This window comes from Spea bombifrons, chromosome 1 (genome assembly GCF_027358695.1).
Source record: "Spea bombifrons isolate aSpeBom1 chromosome 1, aSpeBom1.2.pri, whole genome shotgun sequence".
In the NCBI taxonomy this organism is placed as follows: domain Eukaryota; kingdom Metazoa; phylum Chordata; class Amphibia; order Anura; family Pelobatidae; genus Spea; species Spea bombifrons.
This window is the reverse complement of record NC_071087.1, coordinates 61,101,842-61,120,966: the sequence shown is the minus strand read 5'-3', so window position 1 is coordinate 61,120,966 and position 19,125 is coordinate 61,101,842. Positions and strand designations below refer to the sequence as shown.

Sequence of the window (19,125 nt, the reverse complement as noted above, 5' to 3'; positions counted from 1 at the left end):
ATCCTGTCTTCCAATGACCTTCCGGGTGACGTCAGCAGTGACTCGACCCGGAAGGGAATGCCCGCTCGTGTAATCAAACGTCAACCTGATCTCCCTGTAGCAGCAGTAACGGTACGTCCATAAGGGTTTCTTGAGATGCGTTTTATGGACATACCGGTACGTCCATAGGGGACTGAAGGGGTTAAATCCGATTAACTTTCGTAGGCATTATTTGTTCAGTAATGTTTTTAAATAATCTAGTGTTATCCTATTGTGATGACCTGTGATATTTCAAGCTGATCCCTTGTTCCTTCAAATTCTTTTAAGATATTACAACATGAAGCATCTTTAAATTGTCAAATTGTCCCAAAAAACAAACAAAAAAACGTACAAATATGGCTATGAACGTATTGTATTTAGTCATTGAACAGAGAGGATTGTTAAAGCACACTTAGCACATGTTGTGGCCCGCAGAGAAAACTTAATTTAAATATAACTTCTACATACAGTATATATTTGCTAGCAAATTCACTTGCACAGTACATATTTATGTTACGTCATTACGTCATCCACACGTATGTGGTCATGTCGTAAAGAGCTGGAGTGACAAACCAGATTTTAGAACAGTGAAATTGATTTTTGTCTGTATGATTTACTTTGTTTTTCTACACAGGACCAGATCATTTCATAGAGTTTCTGGACTTGGTGAAAAGTCAGATTTTATATACAGATGCCTTAAAACTTTATTCAGTGGGGACTGCTGAATATAAGGTTAGCATTCTAATACATTATATTTTTTTCCTTCCTTTAGGATAATTAAAACCTTTATTTTGAAATGACACATACATATAACACTATTAGAGCTAATATGTACAAAACTTATCCCACAATAGAAATAAAAAAAAAGGGGGGGTGTGATGGTTGGGTGTCCATACAGTTGTGTGAAAAAGAAAGTACATCCTCTTCGAAGTCTATGGTTTTACATATCAGGATATAATCATCTGTTACTTATCAGGTCTAAAAGTTAGGTAAATATGAACAAAAACACATATTACACAGTGTCCAGATTTATTCAACAAAAATATAGTCAAAATTAAGAAGGCATGTGTGAAAAAGAAAAAGTATAAAATGATTGTTGTTATGTCCTGATATGTAAAACCACAGATTATAAAGAGTGTGTACTTTTTTACATGACATTTGGTCGTATAGTTGGTTCAGCAACATCCCCTGATTACAGTAATACCCTTCATGCACAGCTAAATAGCTTTGCACTGCTGATTGCAATGTGCATGGTCACCTAGTTGTGGTAGTGATCAGATATCCCAGCAAGGTGCCATTCTCTACTCCTTTTATCAGTACTTCTGGCCAGAATTTGAAAAATGCGCACCTCACAAAATGTCCCAAATAGGATATTAGGGCAGTATGACCAGATTCTAACTAATGGTTTTAAAATGGCAGTAGGCTACTTGTATTTATTGCCTTATAACTTGGAACAAAACATAAAAACATTGGGTATTTCTAAACTCAGGACAAATGTTAGAATCTATTTAGGTTCTAAATAGATTATATAGTCTTATATTTGAGCAAATACGGTATAACTTCTGTGGGTACAATAAATGAGCAAATTACAGCTAAACTTGAGCCATTGTCACAAAGGGTACAAAAAAAATCATCTCTGTCCTTAAGGGGTTAATACATTTACAAGATAACAACTTGTCAATTATAACTTACTGTGTATTACCACACTTGGAATAATTAGTACAATACATCCTTATATAATATTTGTGAACATTACAAAAATATATTAGTACAATTTGCAAAGTTATCTATATAAAAAACAAACCTAATTTGAAGAAAAGCTGTGAATGTGTCAGATAACATATAATCTTCCCACCGCTGCAAAAAACCCTAGGGATAGTATAATGTCCAAAAGGACATTACGTGTAAACGCTGTAAGAGTTTGAAATGCTGAGATGTGTTCTGGTGATTATTCTTTGTTCTACTTTTCATGTTAGTGAGTTTTTGTGATTGTTTAGGCCTATATCACACCACCCTCAAGTCTTTTTATGTTAAGAAAGTAAGAATCAACCCAGTTTATTATAAGATCAAAAAGGCACTTGGTTTTTGGTCATTTCTTTCTGGCAAGAGCTGAAAGTAGTGTGGGAGGGAAATGTAGATTAATAAGGTATGTGTTTATACTTGTTCTTATTAATGAGTGCGTTTATCTATTTTATATTTATGTAAAATACATTTGATGTATTTATATAATGTATGAAATGTGTTCATTCTGATGGTGTAGCACAGTGATTTCAAAGAGAAACGTATTAAATGTGTTTTGCATAGTTGTACCAAAACTTTAACACATTAACTGGCTTTTTGTAGGCAATCAGTGATGCATATGGAGATTACTTGATTTCGAAACATCAGTATGAAGAAGCTGGTCTCATCTTTGCTCGCTGCGGCAGTCATGACAAGGCTCTGGAAGCTTTTCTTGCATGTAACAGCTGGCAGCAAGTAATGTGCATGGCCTCTCATCTCCATTACACAAAGAACAAAATGGCTGACTTGGCAAGAAATGTGGCCGGTGAGTAGTGGAAAATAGCGATGGAGAATGTCTTACAGAATTAAAGAGCAGGATTTTATTAAAAAAAAACAAGTATTGTTTCCTTTTAATTTATATGCTGCAATTCCATTTTATACCCAGGTAAACTTGCTGAACAGAGGAAATATGCAGATGCAGCAGCACTTTTAGAGCAGTATGCAGAGGTACATTTATTTTGGCTTTCTAATAGCAAGCTTCTGATTGTTGAAAGTTAATGTGGCTATCTGTGGTGAAGCATGCTTGCTCCTTTCATTCAGAGAAAATCTGTGAATACATTTCATAAAAACAGCTGTAGCATTTGTAAAAATACTAAATTCCCTTGCCATCTTTGGCAGCAATAACAGATGAGATTATTCCTTCCACGCCCCCCAAATGTGTTTTTCTTGCCCTGCCAGGTAGGAAGAGAGTCTTCAGTCTTCCCCCTTAATTGGGGCATGATTCCCACTTTTGTTCTTAAAAGCCTTCTCTGATCGTGGGAACTGTAGTGGGTAGTTGTTGCGGCTAAAAGCACTGGTCTAGCTAGCTGTGTGTGTGTGTGTGTGTGTGTGTGTGTGTGTGTGCGCGCGCGCATGCAGGGTTTCCCTGTGAGGTCTGGCAATGGAGACGCAGGCACAGTTTGTCCGGAGGAGAGTTTTTAACTTTTGTAAAATTCATTTATAATCCGGTTAAGTGTTTTCATGTGTTCCTTTAATTGTATTCTCCAGTTTGGCTATTCTCTACCCATTGCCAAGTAGGCTCTGGTTCTTCTGGTGGTCTTGTTAAGTTTGCGTCTTAATTTCAAAGTTGTTGGCCAAACCGAAGTCATTGTAAAGAGCACATGATGATACACTTCATAAAGCTTCTGCCAAGACGAAGCACGCTGCCTGTTCCACCAACAATTACCGTTTTCGGGATTCTAAAAGATTCCTTTGTTCAGCATGTTTTGAGGTCAAAGGAATTTGCATATTTTATACAGTGGATGAACTCTGAGTTACAGTCTGCATTCCTACATATCAGGCTGGATCATCTACGTCACAGCATTCCTATTCTTCTGTGGGACAAGAAGAACTTAAATCCTCTTCAGATCCTGATATTCTCTTGTATGAAGCTCTCTTCTGAAGAAGAGTGTACCATTAGGGAAGAATGTTATTCTTTCTTACTGATGAACATAACCTCTGTGATACTATGCGGCTCTGAAATTAGAGTTATAGTCAGAAGATCCTTTTTACTGGTATTCCAGAAAGTTGAAATCTTTTCCTGTGTGCAAGTCACTCTTTTCAACTGTCAAACATGGAAGAATATACAGAAAAGAATTCTGGAAAGAACCACTGGAGACGAGTTTTGGCTTCTAGAATGACTCCTCTTGGGGATTCTGTGCAGAAAAAGATGTTTGCGGATGGGCAAGAGACCAGGCCTACAGCCATACATTGTTTTGTAAATTCTGATGGCAAACATGGTTGGGACTTGTTTGCTGCATTTTCTCCAAGACTGGGTAAGACCACTGAGTTTTAAACATTATTGCCCAGGGCTACGGGATAGTGCCTTTCATTACAATGTCCTATGTTTCTGTGGGTCAAGATTGTCAGTGCAAATTTGAAGGAAACCTTTTTCCTTCCAGGATGAGCTGGTCCTAGTTCCATTTCCAAAGGATGTATATGGGAGCAGAATTTTGCCATTCCACAAGCCTCAGAGCAACCCAGGATCACTGTTTGAATAATTTTGTGCAGCACATAAAATTCTAAATTGGGACTGTCCAAAAACTTGGATGTTCATTCTCAAAGATTATTCATGGTTTAATGGATTAATGTCTGCATATTTCTATATACCCAGATTTGCATCGTTTTCTCTTGGTGGGGATCTCAAATGCCAAGGGAAGAATTCATCTACAGATAAAAGCTCTGCTTATTGGTCAGTGTTATATCCCAGATTCTTTACAAAGTCCTCAAAGATGGAGCTGCCCAGAGAGACCAGATGGAAATAAACTTTTAAGCTTCCTTGTTTTTTTTCTCTCTAAATCCAGAAGGCTTTCCAGGGGGTTTAAACATTCTGTCATTATAATATTTCCTTCCTTTCCCTCCAGAGTAAAGAAGGGAATCATGAAGTAGAAAATGTCACATTGGTTGCCTCCCGTCTGGCCTCAGAGAGTCTGATTTTTTGAGGCTGTCTCTGATCTCCCTCTTTCCCAAACCTTCTGATGAAAGGTTCAGTAACCATCCAGATCCAGTAAGCCTGTCATTAACCCCATGGCTTCTGAAAGGGAGCTTTTCATTCAGGAGGGTGTCTCTGAGCCAGTAGGTGATATCCTCCTGAAATACCACAAGAAGGTTTATTTACAATATTGTTTTGTGGTGCCATGCCAGAAAGACATCTCCATTTGATCCTTATTTCATGATATTCTGAACAACATCTTGGGCAGAACTGGTTGATGCCTCCCCTGAGTTAACACGTGATCTACATAGGTTCTTCCAACACTGTAGGCTATATTGTCTTTTGTTCATGCTGTTTTTATTTTTTTTTTTTTTTTTTTTTTTTTTTTTTTTTTTTTTTATTAAACAAAAATGCAGAGTAATAGATAACAACTTGAGGTCTAATCATCTTAACATCATGATATCCAGAAATATTATACATAAGAAAAAATAAACATTTATCACTTCTGCATTTAAAGAAGACAACAAAAATATAACATCACATAGACGTACAGGACTTACAATTGATTCTATTTGTCTTTACCAGGTTTATTATCAACGGGAAAACAAAACTCAAAAGTGTGTGATTTTTAAGGAGTTATCTAAATAAGTTTCTTTCATTTTCAGGGTCAAATTTACCATCATTCACTGAGTCTATCCACCCTTCCCATAGCTTATATCTTTCAGGATTCCAAAGAAATTGAACTGATATTCCTTTTTCCATATGGCATTGATGTATTAACTGAGTTTTTATTTTAGTCCATAAAATTGGAGCCGAGGATCTCCAATTTCTAGCAATCACTATTTTGGTTGCCGTTAATAAATGAAGAAGGAATATTATATTGTTTTTTCCATTATTTGGCAGATTTAAATGGAGTAACGCTCTTTCGGGCGTTAATTTCCACTGTTTCCCAAATGCCTGGACTAATTTATGTGAAATCTGTTGCCAAAGTTTTCGAATTGGATTACAGTTCCACCAAATATGAAGCATATCTCCCCTTTCTGCACCACAACGCCAGCAATTTGGGAGATTATTAGGGAACATTTTTACTAAGATAGTAGGAACCAAGTACCACCTATACATAATTTTAAATTGTAACTCGTTTAAATTTAAACAATGTATATTTTTATAAGTGGTATTTAAGGCTTTGTTCCAATCTTCAGGTTTGATTTTAATATCCAAGTCTTTCTCCCATTTTGCTAGTGCTGGAGAAATATAATCTTTTTTACATAGTCTGATCAGATTTAGGGCTTTTGTCAGTAGTTTCTTGCTATCCTCTCCTTCTACTACTTGTTTGAACAAGTTATATACTGTTAAATCCGTATTTTGAGGTAAGGAGTCTAAGAGATAGCTCTTAACCCTTAAATACCTAAAGCATTCCTCTATTGGGAGATTAAATTCTGATTGAAGTTGGTTAAAAGTCTTAGGTGTATCTCCCTGCATTAAATCGCTTATTAATATTATACCCTTTTGTTTCCAACTGGAAAGCTTTAGATTTTCATTCGTATGTTCTATTATAGTTAGTGGGAGGCTAGTTATTATCAGATTCGCAAGTCCAAGTTTAGCTTTAACCCAATGCCAATTTCTTACAAGATGTTGAAGAGCTAGGCTAGTTCCTGATTCGGTGTATTCTATAGCTTTCATAGAGGAGATCCAGAACAAAGACTGTAGTTCTTTATGAGGGTATTTCTTTGGGAATTCTTCTCTATACCAAAATTCCTGTGGCGCTTTATTATTTTGTGTCTGAATAGCATGTGTAAACAAGGCGGCTTGAGCATATTCTCTCACGAGGGGGAGTCCTAAGCCACCATTACTCTTCTTTTTTGCCATTATTTGCCATTTTAACCTAGGTTTTTTAGGTCCCCATATGAATTTGTTAATGTATTGCTGGATTAAATCTAACCAGCTTGTAGGGACCATGTGTGGAATCATCCTAAATATATATATAAATTTTGGCAAGATATATGAGTTAACTACATTTAATCTGCCCCACCATGAAATAAATAATCCTCGCCAGCTTTTAAAAGAGGCATTCATATCTTTAATTAGAGGGAGGAGATTAATCTCCATCCAAGATTTTGGTATTTTGTTAATTTTTATTCCTAAATAGGTAAGAGAGTTTTCAGCCCATTTAAAACCTAATGTTTCGATTTGTTGCTTTTGAGTACTATCAAGGTTATACGCAAGGGCAATCGATTTATCAATATTTAACTTATAATTAGATACATAACTATATTGATCTATCCATTTCATAATGTGTTTAACTGATATTAATGGGTCTTTAACCGTCAGTAAAATGTCATCTGCATATAGTTTTATTTTTTGTGTGCCCTCTTTTCCACATCCCTTAATGTTTTGATCCGCTCTAATATCCCTTGCAAGTGGCTCCAAGGCTAAAACGTAAAGGAGTGGAGATAGAGGGCAGCCCTGACGTGTGCCATTAGTGAAAGGAAACCATAACGATTTAATACCCGGACCCACTACTTTGCCCATAGGTTTATTATACAGGGCCATTATTGCCTGATGAATTCTTCCATGAAATCCAAAGGCTTTGAGTGTTTCGGCCATAAATCTCCAGCTGACCCTGTCGAAGGCTTTCTCCGCATCTAGCGACAGGGTCAGTTGGGGTGTAGTTATTATCGGGTTCTCTTCAAAGATACCCGCTAAAGCTCTCACGTGGCTAACCGCTGACCGTCCCTTGATAAAACCAACTTGATCTGCATGTATTAATTGTGGAAGGACTACGCTCAATCTTTTCGCAAGCACTCCAGCATAAATCTTAGCATCTAGATTGAGAAGTGATATGGGCCTGTAGCTAGTTAGATCTTCTGGGTTCTTGTTTATTTTTAAAATTGGGATTATATTACCTCGAAGGAGTTCTTCTGGGAGAACTCCTTTTTCTATACATTCATTGAAAACTCTTACTAAATAGGGTGAGATTTCCTCTATAAAGGTTTTATAAAAGCTAGCATCAAAGCCATCTGGCCCTGGGGATTTATTTTCTTTTAGCCCTCTTATTTCGTTCTGAATCTCCTCTAGAGCAATGTTATTATTTAAACTAACTAAAGATTCTTTAGAAAGTTTAGGGAAAGATCTGTTTAAAAAATAGTCCTGTAGATCAGACTCTGCTGTATTGTCTGGTAAATTATATAGAGTCCTAAAGGAATTATTAAATACTTGACCTATTTCATCTGGGGCCATATAGGTCTTGCCATTATGAATTATTTTAGAGATATTTTTCTTTTCTCTCTTTTTCTTTAGCTGATTCGTTAATAATTTATCGGCTTTATTTCCTTTATAGTATCTATTAGATTTTAATGCCATTAGGGCTTTATTAGTCTGTTCAACAAGCTTAATGTTTATCTTCATTCTTAAAACCTCAATTTTCTCTGTATTGCTTTTAGATGGAGTTTGTTTATTAATTTTATTTAGCTGAAATAAAGAAATATACAGATCAGAAAGTTTCTCTTGTGCTTTTCTTTTTGTCTCTGCGCCTAGTTTAATGAAATGCCCCCTTATCACTGCTTTATAGGTGCACCAGAGATTTGATGCAGACATTCCTTCCACATCATTTTCTACAAAGAAAAGTTGTGTTAATCTTTTTATATAATTAATATCTGCCAGTTTTTTTATCAAATTGTGATTTAGTCTCCAGTCATTACTTAATTTCTCTCCTCCTTGTTCTATAACCATTGTAATTAAATTGTGATCTGACCATGTAATATCATGTATTTTAGCATTTTTCACTTTAGATACTAAAGTGCAGTCTCCCAAGATTAAGTCTATTCTTGAATATGCAAGGTGCGTCTTTGAGAAACAGGTATAATCTCTCTCTGTTGTGTGAAAAACTCTCCATACATCATAAAGAGAGTGCTTTTTTAATAATGCCTGAAATCGACGTGCTTGGGAGAAAATATTTCGGTCAATAGTTAATCTTTTACATGTCATTTTATCTACCTGAGGATCTAAAACACAATTGAAATCTCCCATCCAAATCAGTGGGCCCTGTTTTATTTCTAACGTTTTTTCCAGAAGTTTTGTTAAATAGGTTACTGAACCATTATTAGGTGCGTATACATTGAGCAAAGTAAAAATCTTATTATTTATTTCGGCAATAATTATAATAAACCGACCATCTAAATCTGTTTCTACATATTTAAATTTTACTTCTAAGTCTTTAGAAAATAATATAGCCACTCCTCTCTTTTTTTGTAGTTTCAATGAGGCTTGTATGCATACTGGGAATCTTTGATTACATAAATTCATTTTATCAATTATTCGCCAGTGAGTCTCTTGTAAGAAACAGACATTTATTTTATCTTTCCATAATCTATGGAATAATAAAGCCCTTTTTTGAGGAGAGTTAAGGCCTTGAGTGTTTATTGTGGCAAATTTAATCAGACCCATTTGAATTTTTATAGGTAATATCCTTTAAATCACACATCAAGTTTAACGTATATAAGAAAGACTTAGAATCAACATATAGATAAACATTAACATACTTAACAAAAAAAACATATACATGCAGGTAGGGTATCACCGGATAACACCGCCTGCTTCCACAATCAATCCCCATACTGTTATTGTGGAATAGTTTTGCCATCATTCAATGGCAATATGAAGCCCAGGGCAGATTCCCAATATGGGAGGGAGAGGAAAAAAAAAAAAAAAAAAAAATCAAATAAATATATTTGTGATACTTGTCTCTCTTCTTTCATTGTGGTTATGTGGTTAAAAATAATTACTATAAAGAGTTAAATAGTGTGTGTGTTTGTATGATTCCTATATGTTGGGATTTATTAATCTAATATAGTGAATAAAGGTGTTTTAAACCTTATAGAGTGAATTAGTATGTGTCGTGTGTCCTAAATAGTGAATCGTTGTTTGTGAGGTTAATATCCCTAAGATATAAACTAATAATGTGTCGTGGTACTGTAGGTAATATCACCTAATAATAACATGCAGAAATGCAAATGCTTAGTGATTACGTCTAAAGAACAATAAAAAAAAAAAAAAAAAAAAAAAAAAAAAAAAAAAAAACTAATAATGTGCTGTGTTACCATGGATAGTGTCACCTAATATGTTGGTGTGTGAAAATGTGTAGTAAAGAGCAAAAAAAAAAAAAAAAAAAAAAGACCCAATCGCCCCCCCCCCCACCTCAGATCTAATTTTAAGTTTTTTGTATATTGTGGTCTTGTAGCCATTTCCTTAAGTTCTCCGGCGTATCAAATGTCCATGTTTTAAACTCATAAGTCAAAATAATTTTCACCGGGAAAGCCCATCTATACCGGATGTTATTTTGTCTCAAAATTTCCGTTGATTGTGCAAATTGCCTTCTTTTCATACGGGTGTAATACGATAGGTCCGGAAAGATCTTTATTTTATTAAATTGTTCTTGCGGTGATACTTCTCTATATGCTCTCAGAATTTTTTCTTTCATATTTAAGTCTCTACAGAGGATAAGGACGTCACGAGGAATCTCTGGAGATAAATTGGCTGCTTTTGCTGTCCTGTGGCAACGTTCCCATATGGGAGCATGTTCTTCTTGCTTTATTCCAATACTTGCTAAGTATTCTTTGAGATATTTTTCCAAGTTCTCTTTAAGAGCCGATTCTGAGATCCCCCTTATTCTTAAATTCCGATTTCTTGAGTGATCTTCTATGTCTGCCAGTTTTTGCTCTAGTATTTGAAGTTTCATGTTATTCTGTTTGATATTATCTTGGTGACCTAAGTCCAACATCATTAGGTTTTCAATTTTTTCTTCATTAGATTTTACACGAGTAGCGACTGCTAAAAGATCAATTTTCAAGTCTTGAATCTGTGTATGAATTTCTTGCTTTATTCTTTCAAATTGTGTATCAAGCGCTATTTTCAAGTGTTCTTGAATTTGAGATGTTAGTTCTACTGATGATAGACTTCTGGTGTGTTGTTCCTCTTCCCCCGAGCTGGATCTATTCATCATAAAGTCCGGATCTGATCTCTCCGTTTCGGGTTTAGAAGTTTGGGGAGAAAAAAAAGACAGTCTTTTATCTGGTCTATCCTTCTTTTCATCTCTCTTTTCTCTCTTTGAGGCTTTTTCAGTTACCCTTTTTGTTGCCATTGTTATTTCTTCTTGGAAATTCTCTTGTACTTTAATTCCAGTTGTTTCGGAATAAATTTATTTAATGTTTAATTAGTATGCGATTATTACAAGACTTATTATTGCAAGGAGGACAGCACATTCCTATGATCCTTAGGTGTATATAACACTGTATCTGAGGAATGTGTATATATATATCTATATATTTAGGCAAAATATTTGAAGTTCACACACAAAAATGCAAGAAAAAAAAAAAAAAAAATTAACTAATTCTGAAAGTCTGTGTAGGTTTGTATTAGGAGTATCTTCTTGGTATAGCACTACTTTCAAGGAGGTGTATATCAGAATGTATATCAAAGATTTTAATGTGCAGATATATCCATTGGTTATACTCCCATGTAATAGCTATATCCTCAAGCAATCTTGTGAATGGAGCATGTAGATTTATGTTATAAGTATCTTGTTGATGTAACTTTACATTCAAGTTCATAAAATGATTTTGAAGAGGTGTATATCAAAGATTTTAGTATGCACATATATCCGTTGGTTATACTCCCATGTAATAGCTGTATCCTTAAACAGTCTTGTAATTTGAGCATGTAGATTTATGTTATAGGTATCTTATTGATGTAACTTAATATTCAAGTTCGTGAAATAATTTTGAAGAGGTGTATATCAAAGATTTTAGTATATATAAATATCCGTTGATTATACTGCCATATAGTATTGAATAGATAATTTGTTAGAAAAAATTTGAAAACTTATCTGAAGGAATATATCGCCTCAGCAATCAGCAGTCATTTGTCCGGCTATATTCTTAGTTTGGTGCGCGGGTTATCTCTTTGAGGAACCATCGGCGTCTTTCTGTTATAGACTCGAGCTTGTATACTGCGCCGTCACCTCCAGGCGTCAGCGGCTTTCCCTCTTTCTGGGGGCCGCCATCGTTCGCAGCAAGCTTTCAAAAAAAAGCCACCCGGGCCTTCAAGACATGTCGGCCTCCAGGATTAAACTCAATGCGGCATATGCCGCAAGCGTGACCTCAACGGAGGTAAAATTTATACTGCCGCCTCTCCGCCTCGCCGCCTCACCGCCTCACCGCTCGTTCCTCTCGGATCTCGGTTACTTCGTTTGTGCCGCTTCGGCACTAACATTACCGGCAGGACCGAGGTATACCGCTGAGGTAGGGTTGGGTTTCATGCCCAGGGCTCCACGACGCCGCGCGCGTGCACGTTTCACGTGCTACGTCATCGCTCCTCCCCCCCATATTTTTATTTTACCCCTTCTTTGGTGGTTATTGTTGCATCTTATCTATCAACTCAGCAGAGGATGGCAGAGGATATGGAGAATTCCATATCTAGAATTTGTGTGTGTGAGGGGGAGTATTTAGGCTTGCCTGGTGGATGTAAGTTAGTGTTTGGCAATGCTTACATAATTGAGCAAGAAAAATGACCCCCCCCTTCTTTTTTTTTTTTTTTTTGAGAAATTTAAGACCACAGGTTGGCGATACTACAGGACTCTGGGGAGGGTTATCAGGACAAGGAGCACAACAGCCAATGAACAACGATACAAAACACATAACAATAATGTAACAAAGTAACATGAATATCACAACAGTACTTATCTAGTAACATGACTGGGCCCTCTTACAGTAGACATTTACACATTTAAGTATATCCCAGTCATAGGGCTCTATAGCCATTTGTAACATAAAGCTATAGTTATAGCTTTGACTGGACTGATTATTTGTTTCTTAGGACTGTGAAGAAGCAATCATGTTGCTCTTGGAAGGGGCTCACTGGGAAGAAGCTTTACGTTTGGTAGGTTTGTACTGATTGCTCCTATGTGCTGTGAAAGTATTTGACAATGAATGGGTTTCTTTTTTTTTCTTCACTTAGACCATGTTTTTAATATTTGTAGATACACAAATATGGTCGTTTTGATATATTGGAGACAAACTTAAAGCCTGCACTGTTAGATGGTAAGTCCAAATAAACAATACAATGCCTCAAATAATGCTTACTGTCTTGCCTCTCAGAATATGGGCGATAGGAGCCACTGTCTTGCTTTTTCTGTTCAAAAAAGCTACGCTAACCTAAATGGTATTTTCAGAAGTTTTTCGATGTTGAAGCTCTGTTGATTCAATGACATGTTGTATGTATGTCCTCATCTAAGCCATTGGTTCCGAACCCCGCCACAAGGAAACAGAATGCATTGCTGGGGTTCACTAACTTGTTTCTCCTTTCTGACTGAATTCATTCAGGGAATAACATGGTGTTTTGGGAAATTAAGCAATTAAGTGTTTTAGTAGCATTTCTTGTGAAAACTGTTCGTTATACATGGGGTAAATCTTCCCAGTAAAAGAGGCATGGATAGCCTTTACCTTTAATAGTAATTTAACAGCATTCATTTCAGGCATTTCATGATCAGATAGTTTAAATGGGGGCATCATTTTAATCCACCCTTTGCCTTATACATTGATCCACACTAGCTGCGGCTTATTCACCCATTACATATGGGAGTGAATAATATTTTTAGTGAGTTATCTGGGAAATTGTTTAGTATAACATTATCTGTTCCTAGTCCTTAAGCCTTACTTTAAAATATGTATTCAGTTTACAGCCTTTTTACATACTATTGATAATTAACAAAAGTCATGTTTTAATTACATTCCAGTTTTGTAATTTGCGCAGTTAAGTGTACATTTAACACATTTCATGGAAGTCATTACAACTTTAGAAGTATCATGCACTGAAACAACTTTCTTTACAGATCTTGATAAAATGAGATTGATAAACTAACAACATAAATAAAGCAAAAAAGAGATCATCCTAGTTCTACACCTTTTTATCAAATCATTTTTTCATTTCTTTGTTTGATATTATTTTCCACTTTGACAATAAATATTTTTTAATTCTAAGGTATGAAAAACACTGACTTAACTCGAGTTCCTTCCACAGCCTAAAATCTTTACAGGGCAAAAAACACTCTGCTACCCCTTGTTTTTTCCTAAACAAACTCTACGGTATCCAGTTATACATTTTTAATGATAATTGTGTTGACTTTCCTTATAATTTCTTTTCTTCGATTGAACTATAAAAGAAAAGATAGGTCCATTAGCCCTATCAAGCTACTTTCTACCCTGTATCGCCCCAAATATAGGCAGTAAAGTGCTTTTCAACCTTCTGTAATCTGGTCCTAGGGATGACCACAGGGGAACATTTTAAACAGATACGGCCATTTAGGTAAAATATATGATTTTATAATATTAACACTTTCAGGCCAAGAGATCTCCAGGTTTTTCCAGTCCCTTTTAAGCTCATGCTGTGATTTATGTTAATAGCCATTGCTTGGGATTTCTCAGTATTAGATGTATAATCTCCAACAGAGTCAAGTGGATTTGACAAAGTTGGAATGATATTGTCTGCATTAAGACAGAGTTTGGATTCCTAATATTGTCATTAACGCTCATCTTATCTGCATAGCTAAAGGCTCCAGGCTCAATAAAGCATCTGGGCCAAAGCACATGTCTGGCGGGTACCATTGCCTATAAAAAAACCATTCAGATTCTATACCAGGGTCTACTGTTTTTGCCACTGTACTTGTATTTAAAGCCATGATAAAGCCATGATTTCCCCTGAAAGCCACACTTATGCTTTATCCTTTAAAGAACATACATGAAATATGAATGATACATAAAACACAGTTTAAGATTTTATTATACCTACAAGTTTTACGGTTTTCAAAATGTGTACATTTGTTTGCTGCCAACATCTCTGAATGTAATGTTTTCAATGTACATTTGATCAGCCCAGAGAAATCACATGCTGTTTCTTGATGGCCAGAAGTCTCTATTCACTCGCCACAAGCATCGTTTGGCTGTCGTCAGAGACCTAAAGGAGAAAGCTAGACAAGGTCTACTAGGTATTTACTAGATGTTCTGATTTCACTTATTTGTAGCCTATATAACTTTACATTTTCTGTTATCTTTATAAAAAGTATCAGTATTTTCTCAGTATTCATTTTCATTTTCTTACCAAGCTTCACTTGTGATCTCTCACTAGTCTGTACTCTGGTTTTTCCAGATCAAGAAGTCACAGAAGGTCCAGATGCCGACCTGTTCTCAGAAACAAGCAGCATCATGACTACAAGCAACATGAGTAGCAAATACTCACATAGCAACTCAAGGATCTCTTCGTAAGCGTGAACGCCATCTTGCTTATAGAGTTCTTCAAACGGTGTTGTATAACGTTAAAAGTTGAAAGATTTAATTTGGTTTTCTTTCTAATGCTATGTAGGAGATCATCAAAGAATCGGCGCAAAGCAGAAAGAAAAAAGCATAGTCTAAAGGAAGGAAGTCCTCTTGAAGATGTGGCTCTCCTGGAAGCTCTGGGAGAAACTATCCGCACAGTGGATAAACTGAAAAGTAAGTAAAAACACTTTTTGTCCATTGCAATGTCAAAACACCATGTTTTCTCAGGCCACCACAAACACCCAGTCTAATGTATATGCAGGTGAAGTTCACAGCCTTTTGAAAGCGCTTATACTCTTTATGTACGATGAGCAAGCCAGAGAAATCCAGCAGACATTTGATGAATTACTAAAGCTGATGGAAACATCTATGCCAGAAATATGGACTCCAGATTTACATCTAAATGCTGCAACACCAGTAAGTTTATTATTTGTCGGTGCTGAAATTGGTTTTTGTTTTTTTTATTAATCTCAGTGATGTTTGCTAAATACTCTCTACTTTCCTTCAGTTTTATAGAAGGTTTTATAAAATTGATTTTGCAGGATATTGTTACATTTTTGGCTTCAGTAACTTGAGAATTACAGGGTGCAAAACGGTATGCAAATGAGTTCTTATAATCTAATATGTAATGGCCTTGCCATCGTATGAATTGCTGGGCAGGGCTTAAAGTAAGGTCCAAGTAGAGTGTACATGCTGCACTCTGATCCCTGTCCCACTCAGAGTTTGAATTCCACAAGAACAAGTATCCACTTGCCCTGTGTGTCCCTCTGCTGCCTACTCCTCCCCTCTACTCTCCTCCCCTCTACTCTGACCTGCCCACTCCAGCTCCCATCTGCTCCTTTGGCCTGTCCTGACCAGAACCCTTCTGGCCAGACCCCTCAAGCAGCCCTTTGCTCTGATCTGCCCCTTACTGCCCACTCCCCTTTCACCTACTCCTACCAGATCCTATCTGGTCCACTCAACATGTTCTTTTCCCTTCTTCTTTGACCTGCCCTCTCCTTCCTCTGACTCATCACATTCAGCTGGCCTCTGTTCAGACACACCTCCAGTTCCTCAAAGCTCTTACCTACCCCTTCTGGTCATCCCCACCCCTAAGCAGCTCTATGATGCTCCCAGCATTTTCCTGCCCCTCTATGCTGACCTGCACCTGCAAAGAGGAAAAGGAAGAGAAGGAAGTGAGAGCAAACAGGTGGTAGAGAGAAAGCAGAGAAAAGACTGGGAGAGGGAGATATCTGGGAAGATAGAAAGAAAAGGGGGAAAGGTTTTTGGCCTTCATTCATTGTAGAATGGAAGTCTCAAATTTGGAAACACACTTTTTTTTTTCTTTTTTCAAGATTCTTTCAGCCACCATGTTACCACATATAGGATACTTGATTTACTCTCTAGCTAGCATGTGCTTCAAACAGAGGACAATCTAATGGCTATTCCAGTGTTACTTTAAAGCCTGTGAAGTTGCTTCTTTAAACAAATACATACCCAGTGAATTATTTTTGTGTTTTTTTTTCTAGGCTATAGGGCCCAATTCAACTGCAAACAGCATAATGACTTCTTATCAGCAGCAAAAAAACATAAATACGCTAACACAAGGTAAGAAAATTGTACATGGGTTTCTGGCATGTTCAGAATAAACACCAGTGGTGTAATGGAAATTAAATGTAGCAACTGAATACCTAAGCTGAATACAATCATAAACATATTGGCCTGTATTATGAAACATTTTTTATTATCAAAGTATAGCTACAATAGAACAAAAAAGAAAAAAAAATAGGATATTCCATCTGCTATAATGCAAAAGCTGAATGTAGTCTAATTTTACTGTTATATCCTGCCTAAATCACTAGAGAAACTGAAACAGATTTGTAATCTAAACAGTGTTTGGTGTGTGTGTGTGTGGTTAATACACGAACCTTGCAAACTATATATAAAGAAAATTTAATCGGACATGGATTTTATTGGTTAGCCACTGCTACAAATTGTATTCCTTTTTCTAGTTTCCCTCAAGTTTTGGGTAAGGCTGCATCTGTGTAGTGATTTATACTTAAACTAGATGTTATTTAACACTTGCACTATAGCAGGTACGATACCCTAATTTTTATCATTATAGTTTTTTGGCTGTATTCATGTTTTTATCTCTAGTCGGTTGCTTTAATAATTGCTATTGTTTCTGTTCTTTCCAGATGCTGAGCTTTTTATTGCACCTACGCTTATGAAAAACTTTCAGTGGAGACTAAGCATACTTTAGACTTATTATGGAGCTGATGAATACCTGACAGTTGTGTTTACGTGCAGTTCCGTAATAACTCACAGTAGCATGCTTCAAGCACCATGTTGTAATAAGATCCTGTATTTTGCTGAGTACATATGCACTCATTGTTTGACATGTATGTGTTATATTAAAACGTTTTGTTACATTATGGTTGGTTATTTTGTCTATTTTGTAAAATAATAATAATAGTAAGAGATGGAGAGAAAGGGGAGTGATAGATAACGAGAAAGAGAATATAGTAAGAAAATGGAGAGATATAGGGGAGAGATGAGGAGGGGAATGTAGAGAGATGGAGGAAACGGAAGTGGTAGTAGCAAAACATGGGATCCACCTGAGAAACCACCAAACACTTTGAACCCACTGTTCTCGGATGGAACCCATGTGCTGTGACCACTGCCAGTTTCATTAGTCTGCAAAACATTTTTTCCAGTAGTCAAACATGTGGACTCATGAACTAAGATGTTCCAATGATTCTTTCAAGCCTTTAGCTGTTACCATAGGGTTCTTTTTTACCTCATTCTGCATTGGCCTTGGGAGTTTCCATAGAAGTTCCATAGGTCAGCCAGGATGAGTCGCCACAGTACTAAATAGTCTCTAACGGTGGACTGTTGAATATTTAAGATTACTTTGTAACCATTTCCAGCTTTATGGAATGTCGAGCCTAGGGGTTCACGTACTTTTTCCAACCCACACTGTAAATGTTTGAATAATGTATCCAATATGGACGTGCGTGTTTGGGAAGGCCCTTTTCCACCATGACTGTGTGTCTTTTACATAGCAAATGACTTTGGTGTGAAAGAACAGAGCCCTGACCTCAAACACCTTTGGGATGAACTGGAAAGGAGATTGGGAGCCAGGCCTTCTGACCTCACACATTCTCTACTGGGTGAATGGGCAAATATTCCCTTAGAAACACTCAAAGCTTGTAGAAAGCCTTCCCGAAGGGTGGAAGCTGTTATAGCTGCAAAGGGAGGACCAACTACTTATTAATATCTATTTAGAATGCAGTGTTATATAAGTCCCTGTTATAATGGTCAGGTGTCACAGTACTATATATATATGTATTATACATACATATTTTTTATATATAAAAAAAAAGTGCAATGCAACAGGTATTAAGAAAAATGTAACTATTTATTAGTGTCTACAGCATAAACCAAACATTTAGCAAGATGACCACCTTATGCAACCAAACACCTATATATAGTGTGGAGCAATTAAGAAACATACACCTGGGGATAAAGTGAGCCCCAACCTACTAGTGATGTAACAGAAGGATATGCTAAAAAGAAAAAGAAGTAAGGAAGCAACGTTACCAACGCAACAAACGAATGCTATAAACCCCAAGCATATTTCAAGAAGTAAAAGGCAGGATGTTTTAAAATTCAGTGTGCAGGTTACATAACCATCAGAGTTTAAGTGTAGAGAACAATATCTTTATTAAAGACCACCTGAGCAACATTTAGGCAAAAAGGGGTGTAAATCAACTGTGTTTAGCTATTGAGCCTCACCCTCCACAAAAGCCCTGAATTAATAAAAGCATTAGAAAGGTTAACCTTAAAGCTGTTTTACAGATTGCCCACACCTTTTACATATAAGAGCTCTGCCATAAATTCATTTAGGTTTAAATGCAGTGGCCATTACTTGTAACTCCCCCCCCCCTATAATATGGAATGAATGGTGATGGGCTTCTATGCTTGGTATGGGTCCACTTGAGGACACAATGGAATCTGCAAGTCTTAATAGATGTATGTAAAAGTGTGTGTACACAAACACACGGCTGG

At 36.5% G+C, this 19,125-nt stretch overlaps 1 protein-coding gene across 1 annotated transcript in view; it reads left to right on the top strand.

The window, feature by feature from the left end:
* ELP1 (elongator acetyltransferase complex subunit 1) overlaps positions 1–17,489 on the top strand; it is a 65,921-nt gene extending 48,432 nt beyond the window's left edge. The window contains exons 27-37 of the mRNA XM_053462046.1: positions 653–750; positions 2,362–2,563; positions 2,684–2,745; positions 12,581–12,643; positions 12,744–12,804; positions 14,634–14,747; positions 14,909–15,020; positions 15,122–15,249; positions 15,338–15,492; positions 16,584–16,662; positions 17,253–17,489. Of these exons, the coding sequence (XP_053318021.1) occupies positions 653–750; positions 2,362–2,563; positions 2,684–2,745; positions 12,581–12,643; positions 12,744–12,804; positions 14,634–14,747; positions 14,909–15,020; positions 15,122–15,249; positions 15,338–15,492; positions 16,584–16,662; positions 17,253–17,317 (1,139 nt within the window). The 3' untranslated portion in view covers positions 17,318–17,489. The remainder of the gene's footprint in view (positions 1–652; positions 751–2,361; positions 2,564–2,683; positions 2,746–12,580; positions 12,644–12,743; positions 12,805–14,633; positions 14,748–14,908; positions 15,021–15,121; positions 15,250–15,337; positions 15,493–16,583; positions 16,663–17,252) is intronic.
* Positions 17,490–19,125: the final 1,636 nt, after the last annotated feature.